The 20,610-nt window shown below is 41.2% G+C and overlaps 1 protein-coding gene across 3 annotated transcripts in view; it reads left to right on the plus strand.

Annotated features, from left to right (window-relative positions):
* Sanbr (SANT and BTB domain regulator of CSR) overlaps positions 1-20,610 on the plus strand; it is a 49,356-nt gene that overhangs the window by 25,998 nt on the left and 2,748 nt on the right. For all 3 annotated transcript variants that reach the window (XM_055628968.1, XM_055628969.1, XM_055628970.1), the window contains 9 exons: positions 5,998-6,143; positions 7,851-7,950; positions 10,325-10,357; positions 11,800-11,899; positions 14,009-14,100; positions 15,261-15,289; positions 15,410-15,483; positions 16,738-16,826; positions 20,248-20,339. In XM_055628968.1, the coding sequence (XP_055484943.1) occupies positions 5,998-6,143; positions 7,851-7,950; positions 10,325-10,357; positions 11,800-11,899; positions 14,009-14,100; positions 15,261-15,289; positions 15,410-15,483; positions 16,738-16,826; positions 20,248-20,339 (755 nt within the window). The remainder of the gene's footprint in view (positions 1-5,997; positions 6,144-7,850; positions 7,951-10,324; positions 10,358-11,799; positions 11,900-14,008; positions 14,101-15,260; positions 15,290-15,409; positions 15,484-16,737; positions 16,827-20,247; positions 20,340-20,610) is intronic.

Raw genomic sequence — 20,610 nt, forward strand, 5'->3', positions numbered from 1 at the left:
TTTTTTTTTTTATATGCATTAATGTTTTGCCTACATGTATATCTGTGTAAGGGTGTCTGATCTTGGAGTTATAGACAGTTGTGAGCTGCCATGTGGGTGCTGGGATTTGAACCCCGGTCCTTTGGAAGCACAGTCAGTGCTCTTAACCACTGAGCCATCTCCAGCCCCCAAGTCTCTAACATTTTTATGTAAAATCTTTTTCCTTTTAAGTGTAAAACAAATATAAAACATGAAACAAACAAACTTCAAAGGATACATACAGAAGTAAAGAAAGACATAGAAATCTCTCTTCCCACCACTCCCTAGTTTCTTAGAAGTAACAAAGGTTAACACTTCTTTCAGATCTTTTTTATCTTATTACTTTGACAATTTCACACGTGTCTAATATATCTGGACACACTCATTCCTCCCCACCCCCCCATTCTCTTACCCTTCTACTATCTCTACTATCCCCCCACCCCTCCTGCCAGGAAGGCCCCATCCCACTTTCCTGTCTTTTGTGTATTATTTTTGTTTGTGGCATGCTGGATATAACCAGGCTCACTCACATAGGCTTTATTTTGAAACTGTCTACTGAAATATGGATAACTCATGACTGCATCACTAAAGACAATGACGCCCTTTCCTCCAGCAGCCCTCCACTGCCATTAGCTCCTCTGGGTAGGGTCAGACCCTTTAGTGCTTCCCTGTCTGTGACTGAATATTTGCTGCAAGTTTAGTCTTCTGCCAGCCCTATCAGGCAAGCACAGCTGTTGTGAGTTCATGTCAGACACCTAAGGCAGGATTTCATGGTCCTCCCTCAATACCATCCAGTTCTTAACACTTTCTGTTTCCTTCTTCCTTGATGCTCCCAGAGCCTTAGAAGATAGAATATGTTTAACACTCTTGAGGTGGTCGTACCTGGGAGAAGGGAGCATAAAAATGAGGCAGGTTAGTCTCAGGCAATAGCCAAATTTATTCAAAGCTTCAAACAATTTATACTGAGAGAGTTAAGAAATGTTACATGACCCTAGCCTGTCAGGTCTCATTAGGACTGGTTGCATTGTCTTTCTTTCTCTGTGGCCTGGCAAAGCTGCCCCCCACTCGGGGAGGTGAATGGACTTGGGAAGGGGCATGGGAGGAGATGAGGGAGGGAGGGTGGAATTGGGAGGGGATGAGGGACAGCACTACAACTGGGATACAAAGTGAGTAAACTGTAATTCATAAAAAAAAAAAAAAAATTCAGATTTACAGGCTGAAAAAAAGAAAAATGTTACCTGAGTAAATTCTCACAAGTTCAAGCTGTACATAATCACAAGGATGAGCTGCCCATGGCAAAAACATAGAGGCATGTTAGCAAATAATAAAAATGTAGGCATATAAACAAATAACAGTAGCCAGTTGTAATCAGTAATCAAAAGTAAAATCACTCCTATCTGCTACACCTGGAGCACATCCCAAGAACAATTCCATGTTTTTGAAGAAACTGAGGTCACAGGACTTTTGCCTTGCTTTCTTAGAGTTTTCTCACAAGTACTCAGAATTTCCCTCTCATGGTTCCATTCTTGGACCTTGTTCTGACGTATGACTCTCCCAATTCAGGGTGGTCACTCAACAGGCCCATGTTCTTTGTATCTTGACCAGCTGTGAATCTACCTTAGCCTCGGTATGTTACTAAGAGGACACAGGAGGCGTTGTTGGTCAAAGCCAACAGCCATAGAGTCCTGAGTCCAGCGCGCTGCCTACTCCCATGCTCTCCGCCACCATGTATTCCAGATCTTTTTTCTTGTCCTTTTTTTTTTTTTTAAAGAATTTTGTGAGCCAAGCATGTTGGCTTGCACTTGTAATCCTAGCACTCAGGAGGCTAAAGTGGGAAGATTAACAAAGAATTTGAACTACTTGGTAAATACCAGAAAGCTTGGGCTACAGATAGGACCTTAAGAAACAAATACATTTTAAGGACAAATTATTGGTAGGGTGCTTTTTGTCTGTCTGTATGTCTGTCTGTTTGTTTGTTTGTTTGTTTGTTTTTAATAGTTATACTCCACATTATTCTTTTAAGATTCATGTGTGTGTGTGTGTGTGTGTGTGTGTGTGTGTGTGTACGCACACACATGCTCATGCTCGCATGTATGTGCACATATGTTTTGATGCATGTCTGCATGTGTTCTGGTGCCCAAGAAGATCAGAAAAGGGCACTGGATCTCTGGAAACTGAGTTTTGGATGCTGTAAGCAATCATTTGGATTCTGGGAACTGAACCTAGATCCTTTAGAGAAGTAAGAGCTCTTAACAGCTGAGCCATCTTTCCAGCCATGTTTTTAAACATAGGTTCTCATGTATTCCAGGCGGCCTTAAACTTACTAAGTAGCCAAGAATGGTCTTGCATGTCTGCCTCTTGAGTGCTGGGATTATAGGCCTGTGCCACCACCCTTGGTTTGCACAATAGCCCTGGGAGCAGAACCCAGGGTTTCTATGGATGCTGGACAAGCAGTCTATCCCCAGTACAAAAAGGCTGTTTTGTTTTGTTTTGTTTTGTTTTGCAGTACTAAGACTTGAATTTAGAGCCTTACACATGCTAGGAAAGTACTCTTCTACTAAACAGTATTCTCATACCTTACATTATTTTCTAATTTCCCTTTTTCATGCAACAGCTTACTTAGGTTATCTTTCTGTGTCATTTTATTTGGCGTGTATTATAATGTATTTAATCATTCTCCTAGTTGTTAAAGTTATCCTTATAAAATTGTGTTTGTTTTTTAGTTTCTCTCTACCTGGCTATCACCCAAATAATTGAGACTCCATTGTATTATTTTAACAAACTTCACAGCACAATAACTGAGCAATTACTACTCTGTTCTTTTTTTATTATTAGTTACATTTTATTAACTCTGTATCCCAGCTGTATCCCGCTCCCTCATTTCCTCCCAATCCCACTCTCCTTCCCCCATCTCCTCCCTGCCCCAAGTCCACTGATAAGGGAGGACCTCCTCCCCTTCATCTGACCCTATTACTCTGTTCTTAATCTTCTCGGTTAATCTGGCTTTCATCCACCATATATCCCATAGATACTTGCATTTTGTGACTTTCCTGCTTCAACTCTGAGCTCTCTCCTCATATCTCCTGTACCTATGCCCATGGCTGAATCTCCTACATCCATTTCTAACTCCTCCTCCCCTGGCTGGCAGGAAGTCCAGCCCTATTCTCTCCCCTGCTCAGTAATTTGCTGTAAGCTGCTTTATTAGAATGCCAGGGGACAATTGGGGAGCGGTGTTTACATAACATTGAGACAGGTGATTCTCAGAATGATGATTGCAGCCAGATATGGAGGGTACAGAAAATAAATAAGTAAGCATTAGATTTTAGTCTAATAAAAGGTTTTTTCTCTTGCACTAACAAACTATATGTAATAATAACAATCCTGAAAATTATTAGGTAAGATTTACATTTGTATTTTTGGCACCCTTGGATAAAGAATTATACTATCAATTTCTATCATCCTAAACAATTTAAATGTAACTGTGAGATTATAACTGTCTAGTCTTCATTCCCATCAGAAATTTAAGAAGGAATAAATATTACCTAAATATGTAGAAAGTACAGGTAGGCACCTTCCAAAATTATAAATGAGAGAGATATATGGCTGCCTGGCTAGGCCCCCAAATTTTCTCTATGACATTGGAGCATCACCTTCTGGCTTAGAATATTTGACAGACTTATTATTATACATTATTATGCCTGTACACCTGCACACCAGAAGAGGGCACTAGATCTTATTATAGATGGTTATGAGCCATCATGGGGTTGCTAGGAATTGAACTCAGGACCTTTGGAAGAGCAGTCAGTGCTCTTAACCTCCCAGACATCTCTCCAGCCCTTGACAGACTTTTTTAGAAGCAGGATTACAAATGACTTGCCTACCTTGTCCTTGCAAAGTGAGTTTCCCATATCCAGTTTGTCTAGTTAGGACAGTATTCTGTCTGTAATTGACACAAAAGCATTTTCTCAGCCAGTGGCTAGCTTGCCACATATGAAGCTTTTGATGCTCTTTGAAGTAGAATGGGGGTGCTGTCAGGAGTAGACCTGACTCATGGAAAAAAAGGCCTTACGCTAATAAAAATTTAAAATGCCATATTCTGTAGATCTCTGAGGGTTTTTGAAGTTCATCTATGTATTTTATCTGAATTTTTTGTTTCTAGCTATTTTTATCTGTAAATCTAGGAAAATCTTTCTCTTTGCTAAGTATCTCCTTTAAAGTACAATTGGATCTACATTTCAGGACTGCCAGGTCTGTATAGAGAGACGCTGTCTCAAAAACAAAGGGGGTGGGGGGAAAGGGAGGGAGCAGGAGGAGACTCATATATTGAAATACTATAGATTAAAGCAAATATTAAGTTACATGTAGTAGCATGGTGTAGTTATAAAAACAAAGTTAAAGAAAACAAGGCAAAACTAAACTGTATATCCAGGCATATACCTGCAAGGGGCCAAAGAATGAGGAAAAGAAAGAAGTGACTCTCAGAATTGAAATATAGGACAAAGGCTTATCTCTTGAGAGGAAGGAGACAGTTACATAAGATGGATGGGAACAGGAAGAGTTACTGAAGTATTCTGTTAGGACACACGTGTCACAGAGTATGTGTGGAGATCAGAGGACAGCTTGCAGAGGTGGGTTCTCCTCTTCTACCATGTGTTCCCAGGGACCGGGGTCAGGTTATGAGGCAATGGCTTGAGCAGTCTCTTCACCCCAGTGTTGTTTCTTTAAAAAAAAAAATGAAGAAGATTTATTTTCTTTTTAATTATATCTCTGAGTCTGGTATGTACATGTGAGTGCATGTGCCACAGAGGCCAGAGGTGTCAGCTCACCTGCAGCTGGAGTTGCAGGTGTTTGTGAGCTGCCTGCTGTAGGCGCTTACAGGTGAACTCCGTTCCTCCGCAAGAGCCATCCATGCCTCTGCCACCCAGCCCCCACTGGTTCTTAATGTTGATGTGATCATCTCAGGTATCTGTCAGAAGTGCATTTATGTTTCAGTTTCTTCTCTGCGTTTTTCTCCTTAGGGAAAAAGTGTAAAATATGACTTGACTGAAAAGAGATAATTATGATCTTTGAATACCTTTATTCCTGAGATTTTAATATAGGTATAAAACATATGACCATATCAACCTTCATTTCTCCCTACTAAATTCATGAGGTGTTTTTTTTCTTTCTCTTTTTGATAATAAACCTCTAAGTTCAGTTAGTGCTACCTATATGTTCATGCATGGGTATACAGTCGTCCAGTGAAGTGTGGGACTCTACCAGTGGCCACATTCCCCGAGATGAATGCTGTTCCTCCTCCAGTAATCATCAACTGCCTTCAGTAAGGTGTGGAGCCCTGTGTGTTCCACAGTTTAGGTTGGCTCTTACACAGTGTCTGAGTTAGTGTTCTGTTGCTGTAAAGAGACACCATGACCAAGGCAACTCTTAAAAAGAAAACATTTAATTGGGCTGGCTTACACTGTCAGAGGTTTAGTCCATTGTCATGGCAGGCGGCAAACAGGCAGACATGGTGCTGGAGAAGGAGCCGAGAGTTGTACATCTGGATCTGTAGGCAGCCTGAAGAGAGACACACTGAACCTGGTTTGGGCTTTTGACATCCAGTGACACACTTCTTCCAACAAGATCACACCCATTCCAACAAGGCCACATCTAATCCCTCCCAAGTAATGCCATTCCCTGACTAAGCATTCAAATCTATGAGCCAATGAGAAGGCTTTTCTTATTCAGCCACCACACACAGGGGACCACTTTGGCTGTGAGTTCCTGGATGCAGTGTTTACTCCATGCCCAGAAGACAGCATCTCACAGCACTTCTCCCTGTCTTACAGTTTCCCTCCTTTTCTGGAATGGTCCCTGAGCTTTGGTGGTGTATGTGTGGCATATTAGTATAGGTGTCCTGTTTATGGCCACCAATACATCTCTTAAAAGATTGTTTTTATAATGAGCCTACCTTGCAACAGTGTCTCTTATGTCTGACAGGGCTGTAAAGTGAGGGACCACGTGGTTATTCTTCATGATCAAGGAGAAAATGAAGATTTGCTTTCTTGTCCAACTACTAGAGTCCTGGATGATCTGCACAAGCACAAAGATGTCATTGCTGTACCTTTTTTTAAAGATACAGCCAGGTAAGGAAAAAGAACACTTTTCTCAGCCGTAGTCCGTGGTTTCCATGTCATGATTCAAGGTCCTGGAGGGTTTTTCCATATCAATATTGTCAGTCTTCAGATCGCTAGGATTTTAGAATGCTGAACTGCAGGGCTGGGGATATAGCTTGGTGGTACAACAACTATTTATCCTATACAGGACCTGGTTTGATCCCAATGTTAGTTAGAGTTTTTATTGTTTGATGAAACACCATGGCAAAAAGCAAGTTGGGGAGGAAAGGGTTTATATTTGGCTCACACTTCCACATTGTAGTCCATCACTGAAGGAAGCCGGGACAGGAACGAAAGCAGGGCAGGAAACTGGAGGCAAGAGCAGATACAGAAGCCATGGAGGAGTGCTGCTTACTGGCTTGCTTTTGGTGGTTTGCTCAGCCTGCCTTCTTACAGGCTCAAGGAGTCCAGGGATGGATGGCTCCCACAATGGACTGGGCCCTACACCATCAATCACTAGTTAAGAAAATGCCCTGCAGGCTTGGCTCTCAGCTGAGGTGCCTTCCTCTCAGATGAGTATGCTTGTGTCAAGTTGACATAAAAGCAGCCAGCATAAGGGTGAGGGTAGGAGGGAAAGAATGCTTCACTGAAATTATGATGCTTTACCCCAAGAACAGATTTATTTGACCGATAAAATAGGTCAAATAAATAGGAAGTCCAAGGGGAGGAAAAGCTAACAAAAAGAACTTGGTAATTAAAAATATTGAGATCTGAAATGTAATTTTTGAAAATTTTGAGTTCTTTTCCCACATTTCTTAACCCAACCCCCAACCTGGTCTCACACCATCATCCTGGGGATTAAACCTCAAGCACACTGAACAAGCCTTCCATGGCTGAGCTGTGCCCATGCTAAGAACTTCTTAAATCCTTGATTGACACAAATAGGGATGAAGTTGGCAGTCAAGATTATCCTTCTGTAACTTTGAACTCTTAAGTTCAGTCATTTTTTGGCAATCACTTGTGTTGTTTTGTAATTGCAGCAGGCTGTCAGTTGGGCTAGAGGACTCTAAAAGAGGCTTCTCAGAGAGAAGACCAGCACAGCACCCTTTTTACCACCTACCACCTGGCAGATAGGGTTTTTCTAGAGTAACAGTGTGCCTCTTATAAGATGAACTGCCAGAATAAGTAATTGCTAAACATATTTAAAATGTAAAATTGCCAGGCCTAGTGGTGTTCACCTTGAATCCCAGCAATTGGTAGGCAGAGGCAAATGATGATCTCTGAGTTTGAGGCCAGCCTGGTCTACGGAGTGAGTTTCAGAAGAGCCAGGGTGTTGCACAGAGAAACCCTGTCTCAAAACCAAAACAAAAACAAAAACAAACAAAAAAAAAAAAAAAGCAAATAAGTGTCATCCTTATAGTGAAGAACTACAATGCTGTTTTCTGTGGTGCTAAGGATCAAACCTGGAGCCACTTGCAATAACCTGTAATTCTTAAGCTAGAAGCAACATTTACAATAAGAAGGTACTTTGCATGTGTATGAGACCATATGGCCTTGGGAAGCCAGGAAAGGTGACACCTCCCTTGGAGCCACAGTGGCAGGTATCTGTGAGGCACAGTGTGAGTGTTGGGAACCAGCAGGTTTCTCCACAAGAGGAGCAGCTGCTGGGCCCTCTCCACCCTCCTGTAAATTGTTAAGACATTGAATGTTTCTCTGTAAGATGTCTTTTCATTTAAGTGAGCCTGGGGTCGCCTCCAGCGAGGAGAAGGTCCTGGAGTACGATGTCTTACTGGAGCCAAATACACCGTGGGGCTCCAAGGCTGGGGAGCTCAATGCTGTGAGTAACTCCTCTGTTAATGTGTGTGAAACTATTGCTGACATTTTATCCTTGACGGGAACCTAGTCTGTTTAAATTGAAATTGAACAGATTATCCAATTATAATACACTGAGTGACTAAAACTGTAAAGAGTGATAAGTAATATATATTTGGCTTCAAAGAACTGATGACTGACAAAATTTTAGAAAAAAAAACCTTTAGGCTTTCTATTATGGATAACAAATTGAGAAATGAAGAAAATGTGAGTGTTCTGTAATATTTTGGAACAATTTTTTTAAATTCAGGAATGTGTTCCATTTTTCAAAAGCTTCAAAATTGAAAAATTTTAAAGGTGACCAGAATAGCTTTGATTCGGTTATTTTTGTTACAAAGACCTAGGGAAATCTGTTAGCACACTACCTTTGATGGTTGAGGTAGAATTTGAGAAAATGGAAAACTCCAGAAAGCTATATAAAAACTAGATGATGAATATTTATGTGAGAATTACATATAAGCTGTATAATTATATGGTTCCTAAATTTACAATAAATAAATAACATGAAGGTGTTATAGAAATAGATGAGAAAGAGTAGGTAAAAAGTGACAGAGGCAGAGGAGAGAGCAAAAAGAGAAGAGGGTAAACAAAGGAGAGATAGAGAGCAGAGATAGGAAGGTAAGGGAGTGAGGAGAGACACTTACTGGGGTGAAGATTTAGAAGGAGAGAAGCAATCCCTCCATTTTATGCACAACTATACAAAACCTTGCACCCAGTCGAGGAGCAGGAAAAGCAGTTCTGTTCTCAGGGGAGGTACCTTCTTGGAGGTCCCAGGGCAGGAAGAGAAAGAGAGAAGTGGGGAGAGTATGAGAGGACATGGGGAGTGTGAAAAAGGTAGGAGAGACAGAATGAGAGGAGAGAGAGCAGAGAGTAAAGGAAGAGAGACATGAGAGAAAGAGGAACAGAGTAGAGAGAGATAGCAGGAAAGCGTGGTAGAAAAGGTGTGAGAGGGTAGAGAAAGATCAGACAAGAGATAAAAGCAGAGAGATAGAGGAAACAGAAAGATGAGAGATGAGACAGAAGACAGCAGAGAAAGATAGGAGAGATAGCATTAAAACATCAGAAAATGAAGAGACAGGAGACATTGAGAGAGCATAAAGAAGGGAGAAAAGGCAAGGACAAAGAGAAAGAGGCAGTTGAAGGGGGAGGACAGAGAGAAGACAAAATGGGGAGCAGTAGACAAGAAGGCAACTCACTAAGAAACAGGTCCCAGTCAGAGGAAAAAGCATGACATTTCATAGAAAGCACATTTTTAACCCTCAACCAGGCAGAAGGAGTGAAAGACAGGAGAGATAAAAGGGGGAGGGGTGGACAAAGAGGTGATTGAGAGAGGAGAGAAATAGAGAGGCAAAACAGAAGAGAGCGACAGACAGATAGGTGAAAGATGAGAGTCAGAGAGGAGACCATGGAAGAGCAAAGAGAAGACAGCAGCAATTAAAGGGGACTGAGAGACAGTTGAAAAGGCAAGTGACAGAGAGAAAGGGAAGAGATAAGAGAAAGTCAGGTCCTCCATTTCATACGGTAATTACAGAATCAGGTCCCAGCTAGAGGGGCAGGAAAAGCAGATACCTCTCGGAGGACACATTCTTAGCCTTCAACATAATGCTGCCATTTCCAGCTTTTGACCTACAAGCACCCGTGTGAATTCTTATTCTTATACATATTTGTACAGACATGTATCTGTATCAGTGTGAAACCTAGGGTCTACATACACAATAAAACAGGTCTTTCTCGTTTTATTTATTTCACTTAATATAGTGATTTTCAGTTGCATCTATTTTTTCATTTTTCTTATCGCTACATAAAATCGTGTGTGTGTGTGTGTGTGTGTGTGTGTGTGTGTGTGTGTGTGTGTCACACACACTATGTTTTATTTATCCATTCATCTGCTGGTAGATACCTAGCCTGGGTCTGTTACCTGGCTCTTGTGAGCAGTACAGCAGTTAACATGCATGTGAGAATATGTCCGGAATGTGTTGAGTTGTAGCTGGCTGGGTGTGTGCAGTTGTTGCTGGGTCCTGTGGCAGTTCTGGTTTCAGCTTGTTGAGAGGCCTCTGTCCTGACTTCCATAGTTGCTGCAAAAAAAAAAAAAAAATCTGCTAGCAGAAAATTAAGGGCCTCTTTCCCTATATTCTCACTAGTGTTTGTTGTCCTTTGTTTTCTTGATGCTAGCCATTCTAGGCAAGGGGTTTTAAAGATAGACATATCATTAGACCAAGATAACATTTTCAGCTCAAGTTTTGAATTATTTAAACCTGAAAATGAACCGTACTTGTAAGCATGTGAAAACAGGGAGCCACCATGGAGGGCTGTTAACCTACTGTCCCTCTGCCTTGTAGTTCTTGTCCCTGAAAAACTGGACTCTGCAGTTGGTAAGTGAGCCACTGGGTTCAATTTCTTTGACTTCCTGCTTCTGTATTGAAGTTTGATAATGAAATCTTATTATCTTATCTTATAAACTTTGTTTAAATGTTTGTTTTCTTGTCAGCCTTTGCAGTTTTAACACTTATTAAAAAATGCCATAGATTATTTAAGAAAAATATATACCCTTCTGTGGTGATCCAGGCCTGTAGTCCCACCATTTGGGAGGCTGAGGCAAGATTCTGGTTAAAAAGCTTTTTTACAAGATATGTGTTTGCTGCCAATGTCAGAGTGCCCTTGGAAACTAGAGGTAGGTATCAGAACCCCTGGAGTCAGAGATTATGAGCCACCTGACCTGAGTCTGGGAAACAGAACCATAGTCCTTTGCAAGAACAGTAAATGTTCTTAACCACTGAGCCATCCTCCAGGCCCTGCTTTAAAGACTTTGTTTGTTTGTTTTTGTTGTTCCTGTTTCTCTGTCCTGGACTATCCTGGGCTCACATCGGGGGCCCTGCTGTCCTGGAACTGTCCCAGAACTGTCCTGGAAGCTGTTGACCTGCTTCCTTGAGTGCTGGGATTAAAGGCGTGACCACCATGCCCAGCTTAAAGACTTTTTAAAGTCACCTTTAAAACACATTTAGGGGCCTGTGAGATGCACATAGTTAAGGATGTCTGCCACCACACCCAATGACCTGAGTTAATCCCCCGGACCCATGAGGTTGAAGGAGATAACCAACCCCTGCAGTTTTTCTTCTCACCTCTGCACATGTGTCCACACACCAATAAAAAATAAAAAGTGTGACTAGGTCACATTTATGATAATATAAAGTCTAGTAAGTTTTTTTTTTTTTTTTTTTTTTTTTGGCATTTTATTTTGTGTTTTGGCTTCTCAGATAATTTCATGTTGCCCAGGCTGGCCTGGAATTCTGTGTGTAACTGGGGGTGACTCTGAGCTCCTGATCCTCCTGCCTCTACCTTCCCAGTTCTGAGATCACTAGCATGTATGATTGTGTGTGTTTGTTCATTTTGTTTTTCTGAGACATGGTCCCCATGTATAGAACAGGCTAGGTTCAAACTTACCATACTCCTGCTTTGGGCTCCCAAGTGCTGACATCACTATAGCTAGTATTTTATTAGCCCATTTTAAAAAATATTTATTTTAAATTCTATGTGTGTTTCTGTGTGCATACACATACATGTGAGTGCCCCACAGAGGCCAGAGTTATTGGATACTGTGACGCTCAGGTGATATGTTTGTGAGGCACTGATGTGGGTGCTGAAATCCAGCTTCAGGAGAGTAGTTAACACTCATTACTGCTGAGCCATCTTTCTAGCCCCATTTTATTAGTTCTTACTTGATTCACTCAAAATTAACTACGTATATGTGTTCTTGGGAAGGCGGTTATGGCGGTTATGTGGAATTTATAATAGATGAGTCTTCCTCTACACTTAGAAGCAGCAGTCGCTGTTCTCAGAAGAGGAAGAGTACACCACTGGGTCTGAAGTCACTGAAGATGAAGTCGGGGATGAAGAGGAAGTGTCCAAGAAACAAAGTAATGGCTCCTAATTGAAATCAACCTTCACTATTTGTGGAGAATTATATTCTGAATAGTTTAATGCAAGCATGGGTGATTGGCTTTCTATGTCTACATGTAAGGTTACACTGAGAAAAAGAAACAAAGAGAAAGCTCCATTAATTCCTAACCCAGGCTGGCCTGATAGTTCATCAGGCAAAAGTGCTTGCTGCCAAGCCGGTACCTGGGACCCACATGATAGAGAGAGCCAACTCCTACAAGCTGTCCCTCTGGCCTCCACATGCGCATGTGTGCCAGGGTGCTCACATGTTCACATCAGCGCAGAGAGAGTAAGTAAACAACCCTGGTGCTCTGTATACATTGTCCTTGCTCAGAGAAGGGAGAGATGCTTGAGCAGTTAAGAAAGCTTGCTGCTCTTTCCGAAGCCCGGAGTTTAATTCCCAATACCCACATCAGGTGGCTTATAACCTTCTGTCTTTAGCCACTTAATTTTAACACTAATTAGTGGTATCTGTGAATGCTTTTCTCAGTTGAAAAGATAATTTCTATTTCTTTATTGCTAGGTTTTTGTAGTGAATGAATATTGTAGTTTATCAAATCCTTTTTTATTTTTTAAAATAATTTTTATTTATTACAGTCTATTCACTTTGTATCCCAGCTGTAGTCCCACCTTCGTTCCCTCCCAATCCCGCCTTCCCTCCCTCCCTCCCTCATTTCCTCCCATGCCCCTTCCCCAGTCCACTGATCGTGGAGGTCCTCCTCCCCTTCCATCTGACCCTAGCCTATCAGGTCCCATCAGGACCTGTCTTTCATAGTGTTCCTCTGTGTCCCGGTCAGGCTGCTCCCCTCTAAGGGGGAGGTGATCAAAGAGCCAGCCACTTAGTTCAGGTCAGAGAGAGCCCCTGCTCCCCTTATTAGGGAGCCCATTTGGACACTGAGCTGCCATGGGCTACATCTGTGCAGGGGTTCTAGGTTATCTCCATGAATGGTCCTTGGTTGGAGTATCAGTCTCAGGAAAGACCCCTAGGCCCAGATTTTTTTGGTTCTGATGTTCTTTTTGTGGAGCTCCTGACCCTTCCAGGTCTTTCTATCTCCCCCTTCTTTCATAAGATTCCCTGCACAGTGCCCAAAGTTTGGCTATGAGTCTCAGCATCAGCTTTGATGCCCAGCTGGGTAGAATCTTTCAGAGGCCCTCTATGGTAGGCTCCTGTCTTGTTCCTTATTTTCACCTTCTTCTGATGTCTATCCCATTTGCCTTTCTGAATGAAGATTGAACATCTTACCCAGGGTCCTCCTTCGTGCTTAGCTTCTTTAGGTGTACAGATTTTAGTATGATTATCCCATATTATGTTTAATGTCCATTTATAAGTGAGTATATATCATGTGTGTCTTTTTGGGATAGCTTACTCAGGATGACCTTTTCTAGTTCCCACCATTTGCCTGCAAATTTCATGATTTCCTTGTTGTTGTTTTTAAATTAAATACTTATTTTTTATATTAATTATAATTTATTCATTTTGTATCTCAGCTGTAGCCCACTCCCTCATCCCCTCCCAATCTTACCCTCCCTCCCTCCCTCATTTCCTCCTATGCCCCTCGATTTCCTTGTTTTTAATTGTTGAGTAGTATTCCATTGTGTAAAAGTGCCACAGTTAGGAAATTATTCTGGAGCTGGAGAGATGGCTCAGAGGTTAAGAGCACTGGCTGTTCTTCCAAAGGTCCTGAGTTCAATTCCCAGCAACCACATGGTGGCTCACAACCATCTATAATGAGATCTGGTGCCCTCTTCTGGTATGCAGGTGCATATTGCAGGCAGAATACTAGAAAGATTCCACTGTAAAATTAGAATGGGAAAAATAAGTATGTAGTCTTCCCTGGCATTTTAAGTGAGCATACAAAGCAGCAGGTTTCATTATGCCCTCATTTTTTCCCCCAAAGAGTTTTACCAGGTACAAAGAAGAATGATTACAACGAACCCTATAAAGCAGCTTCCATCTGACTTCCTAGACATTATTGCTCTCTTTTCTTCTGAAAACATAAAGTTGTTAGCTAAGTGTTTTTTAGAAGTAGCAGTAACATTGGCAGTGTGTGCGGCTCATGTTCCCAGTATTGTCCTTTGTTTATCAGGGAAAAGGGAGAAGCCAAAGAAGTTTTCTAAGCAACCAAAAAAGCAGCTTTCTTCACCCTGTTCTCAAAAGAAAGAAAAGACATTGGAGAAGGTAACTGGAAGATCTAATACAGTTCTAAAGTTCATATAAGAGGTAAACTAGCAAGTATAGCCAAGATAAGTTCAAACAGAGTAGTGAATAGTACGGTGGGAAGCTAGCAATGTAAGTGAACGAGGCTTAGAAGGCACAGGAGCATTGGAAAAGGAATGCATAGGCACAACACACCATCCTTTGTGTAAAGAGATGGGAAAGGTGCATGGATTCCCTTCCATGTGCATAAACCGTCCTTGTAGAGATGCACAAGCAAGTGGTAAGATTAACTGCTCCTGAGGAAGGGAACTTGATGCAGAAGGGCTCCTAGAGACACTTATTATTATATGTGCTAAGCAGTAGTACACATTTGTAAAGCGTAAATACACTTGAAATTGAGTAAATTCTATTTTATAACCTATAAAACCCACTTTTATTTTCTGTGCCATAGAAGAGATCAAGTGCCAGGACTGACAGAACAGTAGTAGCTGTAGTGACTGAAGAGAGTCCCTGAGTTCCAAAAGTGTGTGAAAGGCCACTTGTAAGATAAGATCTACATGGCAGTTCACAATTGTCTGTAACTCCAGTTCCAGAGGATCTAACACCCTCACTCAGACAATACGTGCAAGCAAAACACCAGTGCACACAAAAGTTTTTAAAAGGATATGATCCAGTTACATTGGATTACTACAGATGTATGAATGTGTTTTTCAAGATTGCATTTTAAGCGTAGCATGAGTTCAACAGATAGACATTCAAAGTATTTTTTTCTCTTTAATGAAGTTTCTTAGCTTCTTTGAACCTGTGTTACTATGAAGGTCATAATATGTTTATTTCGTCATTATAGACCTTTTGCTGCAAGGGTTTGTTTATTTATTTATTTGTTTGTTTATCTATTTATTTAAACAGGGTCTTACTATATCACCCTGGTTGGCCTAAAACCCACTATGTTGACCCAGCTGGCCTTCAACTCATGGAGCCCTGCCTGCCTCTGCTGAGATTAGAGCGGGCACCACCATCCCTAGCTGTTGCTGCAAGATTTAAATGAAATAACAGTTTTAAATGTTCTTGGTATAGTGTCTTGAACTCCAATAAATGTAAATTGTTTTATGATTAATTAGAACACTACTCAATAAATATGCTCTAATTAGATATTAATGTTATCTTCTCTTTTTTTTCAGTCAACTTCTAGAGATGTTTCTCCTTTTGTGTGAGTATTTGTCCCTTGTCCAATTGAAAATCCATCCTTTGTTTTTGTCGGCTTGGTTTTGGTTTTGACACAGGGTCTGTATTGGAAGCCCACTCTTGTTTTGTTCAATTTACCCAACAGTGTGAGTGTGCAGAAGAACAAGTGGGACGCCACAAGATCCTTGAGGTTCAACCAAGATGCACAAAGAGAAGACGGTAAATTCTATTATCTGAGTAACACACACACGTTAGGTACAAATAACAATGTTTTATTACTATGTGTATTTGTGGGGTGTTACACGCAGGTGCCTTTGGAAGTCAGAAGAGACTGTCAGATATCCTGGGGCTGGAGGTACAGGCAGCTCTAAGCTGCTTGATATGTATGGGTGCTGGGAACCAAACTTGGGCCCCCTTCGAGAAGAGTTTGTGCTCTTAACCACTAAACCATCTCTGCAGCCCCATGAATTATTTTTTTATAAAGTATGTTAAATAGTTTTTTTAAAGATTTATTTCTTTATTTTACATATGAGTGCTCTATTTGCGTGTACATCTGCATGACAGAAAAGAGGGCACTAGATCTTATTATAGATGGTTGTGAGCCGCCATGTGGTTGCTAGGAATTGAACTCAGAACCTCCTTAAGAGCAGACAGTGCTCTTAACCTCTGAGCCATCTCTCCAGCCCCATGTTGAATAGTTTTGAAGGTTCCAAAATAAGGCCCCACATGTGCACATTCTCTTTGGCACCAGTCAGAATTTCATTTAGTAATGGCCATCCGGTGGGTTATGTTGTTCACGCATCTGTGACTTTAAGCTTAGACTTGTTCTTATGTGTTTACATACTGTAAAAATTACTACCGATGTTTTAGGTTGTGTCTTAACTTGTGCTCTTACAACAAAATACTCAAAGCTGAGTATTTTATAAAGAAAAGAAGTCTTTTTAGCTTACACTTTTTCAGTACCAGTAATTGTTTCGGCCCTGGTGAAAACCTGCAATCCTCGCATGGCAGATGGCATCATCAGGAGCACTATAGGAGGAAACATAGCAAAAAGGGAAACAAAAAGGTCCTTTTTGTAACAACCTGACCTTACAGGAATTAAGCAGGGTCACACCATAACTACGTTGGTCTCTTCTAGGACTGGTGGCTCTAGTGAGCTAGCCACTTTTCACCAGGCCCCAGCTCTGAGGTTCCAGCACACTCAATATTACCAGAGTAGGGATCAGACTCACAGCACGTGATTCTTTGGGAGACATACTCACACCACATCCAGCAATCTGAGAGGCAGAACAGCTATCCATATGTTAGCCATTTGCTACATGCTACCTTAAATTCTTCACAGATGTATGAAAGTGTGTACCTGGAAAAAATAGCAAGTGGTATTTTTAGAAACCTTTCTTGATTACAGTCTTTCTTAAAAAATGAAAACTGTGTTATTCTCATGAAAAGTAATGTTCTGTTCTTTATCTTCAGATCAGCGACGGATGACTGAAATTACAGGGCATCTAATAAAAATGAGATTGGGTGATCTGGACCGAGTCAAGTCAAAGGAATCAAAGGAAGTAAGAATTATTTACAAGTGTACTATATTTATGTAAAAATTTCTTCCTACTTTTATTTCATCATGAAAAATAATTAACTATTGTCTTGGGTAGGTTTTCTATAGTTGTGTAGAGACACCATGACCATGGCAGATCTTATAAAGAAAAACATTTAATTGGGGCTGGCAGTTTAGAGGTTTAGTTCATTGTCATAACGGTGGGAAGTATGGTGCCATCAGGCAAACATGGTGCTAGGGAAGGAGCTGAGAGTTCTACATCTGGGTCAGCAGGCAGCAGGAGGAATGATACTGGGCCTGGCTTGAGCATCTGAAACCTCAAAGCCCACTCCCAATGACACACTTCCTTCAACAAAGCCAGCCTCCTAATAGTGCCTCTCCCTGTGAGCCTGTTGGAGGCTCTTTCATTCAAACTACCACAACTATTATACCATACTTGTGTAAAGTGTTCCCTCCTTGTTTTATTGTTAGCATGAAAAATATTTTTTATTTTTTTTAAAGAGATATTTTATTTATTATTTATACAGTACTCTGCCTGGATATATGCCTACACTCCAGAAGAGAGCCCCAGATCTCACTAGGGATGGTTGTGAGCCACCATGTGGTTGCTGGGAATTGAACTCGGGACCTTTGGAAGAGCAGCCAGTGCTCTTAACCTCTGAGCCGTCTCTCCAGCCCCTTTTAAATATTTTTAAAATGATGCTAAAGGAGCGTCTTAGATATTTTTATATTCAGTGCCGGTTAACCAAATGTCACATACAAATTTTCTGTCATCCCCCATTATCTATGGTCCATATGTTCTCTGTATTGCATGTGATAAAGCATATTATCTTTAAAACATAATGTCACACCAGGAATAAGTTAAGCTGTGCACTATTAGCCAGGTGAAGAAAGTGCTGGATATGGTCGCCTTTGTGTGTATTACCTAGATGTTACTCTAAGACAGAATGCCGACCTCTGAGGATCAGGGCTGTACGTACTTGTACCCCTGGAAGGCGTAGTGTCAGTGATAGCGCTAATGTCAGTGATAATGCTATCTGTTACGAGAGTCATAAGTGCACTGTAACTCCTGCCCTATCCCTGGTCTGTACATTTTCACTTTTTTATCGGAATGTAGCTCATTGATAAGAGTGCATGCCTAGAATGCACAGGGCCCTGGATTCAATCCCCAACATCAAAAGTGGAATGAAGTAAGTGGGACAACATAAAAGAAAAATTTATGGGGCTAGAGAGATAGCTCAGAGTTAAGAGCGCTGCCTGCTCTTCCAGAGGTCCTGAGTTCAATTCCCAGCAACCATGGTGGCTCACAACCACCTATGATGAGATCTGGTGCCCTCTTCTGGCCTGCAGGTGTACATGCAGGCAGAACATTGTATACATAATAAATAAATCTTAAAAAAAATTTACTACCTATAAACTTTACAAAGAAAAACAAACTGATCCTCAGTTAGATAAAACTTTCTTAGCTGAAAAGCCTCTACACTTGTGGACATATATGCACACATACACACGCACACCGCTAAATTAATTGTTTAAGATTTGTATTTTCTTAGCTTTAACACTAAAGCATAATCCACAAAAGAAAAATTAATCAGAATTCACCAAAACTTAAAGTTCTTCTTTACAACCACTAGGTGATGGATCAGCCAGAGCTATATAGTGAAAAAGAGAGGGTTCAAACACAATCTTTGATAAAGAATTTCTGGAAAAGGAAGGGAGAATGTTGTAATTAAATTATCTTTAAAAAGCTCAATACTCAATAATAAAATAATTCAATAAAAATAAATAGGCAAGCCAGGCATGGCGGTGCACGCCTTTAATCCCAGCACGAGGCAGGCAGAGGCAGGCAGATCTCTTGAGAGTTCCAGGGCCCCTGACCTACATAGCCAGTCAGGGTGACATGTAAAACCATGTCTCGGAGTAAAATATCAGAAGCTGGAGAGATGCCATAGCATTTACAAGCACTGGCTGCTCTTGCAAAGGACCCATGTTCAGTTCCCAGCACCCACATGGCTGCTCATGACCCTCTGTAACTACTCCATCCCCAGGGGATCTGATACACAGCTATGCAGGCTAAACACGTATACACACAAAATAATAGAATAATTTAAAACAATAACGAGTAAATAAACCAGGCGAAGGATTAGCCAAACATCTTGAAGAAGGGGAAGCAGGTAGCAAGTAAACATGAACAAAATAAAGCACCATTAGTCACTGGAGAAATGCACATTAACATCTCAGTGAGGTTCTGCTTCTGAAAGTTTGGAAATTTTTGTTTAAGTGCTTGTGAGGATGTGAAACAAATGGAATTCTTCTATACAGCTTGTAGCAGTGCAAAAGGAATGGAAATTGCTTGGCAGTTTTCATAAATGCCATGCATAAATAGTTACATTATTCATAATTGTGAAAAACTAAAGACTCCAAAATGATGTCCTTTTCCTGGTAAATATGACAAGGAAAATTCTGAGATTACCTCAATTTAAAAGGGCTAGAGTTAAGACAGAGGATGCTTAACTCAAAACAAGGTGTATGGTCCACACTATAGTCTCAGTGCTCAGGAGGGTGAGATTGGACAAGCTTTGGAGGGTTCACAATAAACTACAAATATTTAAAATAAAGAATAGAGGCCAGAGAAATTATACAGTGGCTAAGAGCAGTATGAGAATCGGAGCTCAGATTCTAGCCCCAGCTGTGCTCCTGTGCGTACCTGGAACCTAGCACCTAGGGGAGAAGAGACTAAATGGCTTGCTGGCTGCATCCTAGCTGAAATAAACTTGAGTTCCAGGCTCAGTGAGACACCCTGCCTCAGAGGAACAAGGCAGAAAATGCTAGAGACAGTACTAATACCTTCCTCTATTCTCCACAGGAGCACAAACACACACAGAATAAATCCTCATGTGTACATACAAATTCCTGCATGGATAAATTTTCTTAACTAAGTTAAGAAAAGTGTGGTGGTGCAGGCTTGTCATCCCAGCACTCGGGGAGGCAGAGGCAGGCAAATCTCTGTCAGTTCGAGGCCAGCCTGGTCTGCAAAATGAGTCCAAGACAGCCAAGGCTACACAGAGTAACCCTGTCTCGAAAAGAGAGAGATTGAAAATGCCACATAGTGTGCGGCTGCGTTTTCGTTCTGTTGTGGAAATGCTGAACTGTACTGACAGGAGAGCAGGGCAGTGGTGGGTGGAGGTGGTGGATGGACTGACTTCAAGTGGACTTCAGGGGGTCTCTGTAGGGGTGACCAGACTGCTCTGTGTCTTCATCGTTGAAGGCTCTTACAATGGCCGCACCCAGAACTCTGTACTAAAATGGAGCCAGAGCTCTTCAGATCAAAAATAAAATTACTTTCTAAAACTGGAAATAGGTTTTGTTATGGGTCAGACCTTACTTCTTTGAAGGTAATTTAATTTTGCTTCCTTATTTTACAGTTTGCAGGTGGTATTTATTCTAGGATTGAAGCACAGATCAAAGCCTCAGTGCCTGTCAGTGCCCGGCAAAACAGCTCAGACAAAACTGTGAGGTAAATGAGCAAGAAGCAAGCAAGATGCCTCTAGCTTTTCAGAGTAAATCATGTGAACCCTAAAAGCATGCAGCATGAGTTCAGTTTTTATTTCATCAAAGTCAAAACTGATCTTAACTTGAAAATATTTTTAACGGTCATGAACACAAACTTTCATGAACATAAAAGATGTAGTATTTTTTTAAAGTTTTCTGTTTATTTGGCCAACTCCATTTGAGTCCACTGATAAAAATGAACACAGTAGGGTTGCTCTATGCAGCCTAGAGGTAAG

This window comes from Psammomys obesus, unplaced genomic scaffold (assembly GCF_907164565.1).
Source record: "Psammomys obesus unplaced genomic scaffold, mPsaObe1.curated_primary_1811, whole genome shotgun sequence".
Taxonomy (NCBI): Eukaryota; Metazoa; Chordata; class Mammalia; order Rodentia; family Muridae; genus Psammomys; species Psammomys obesus.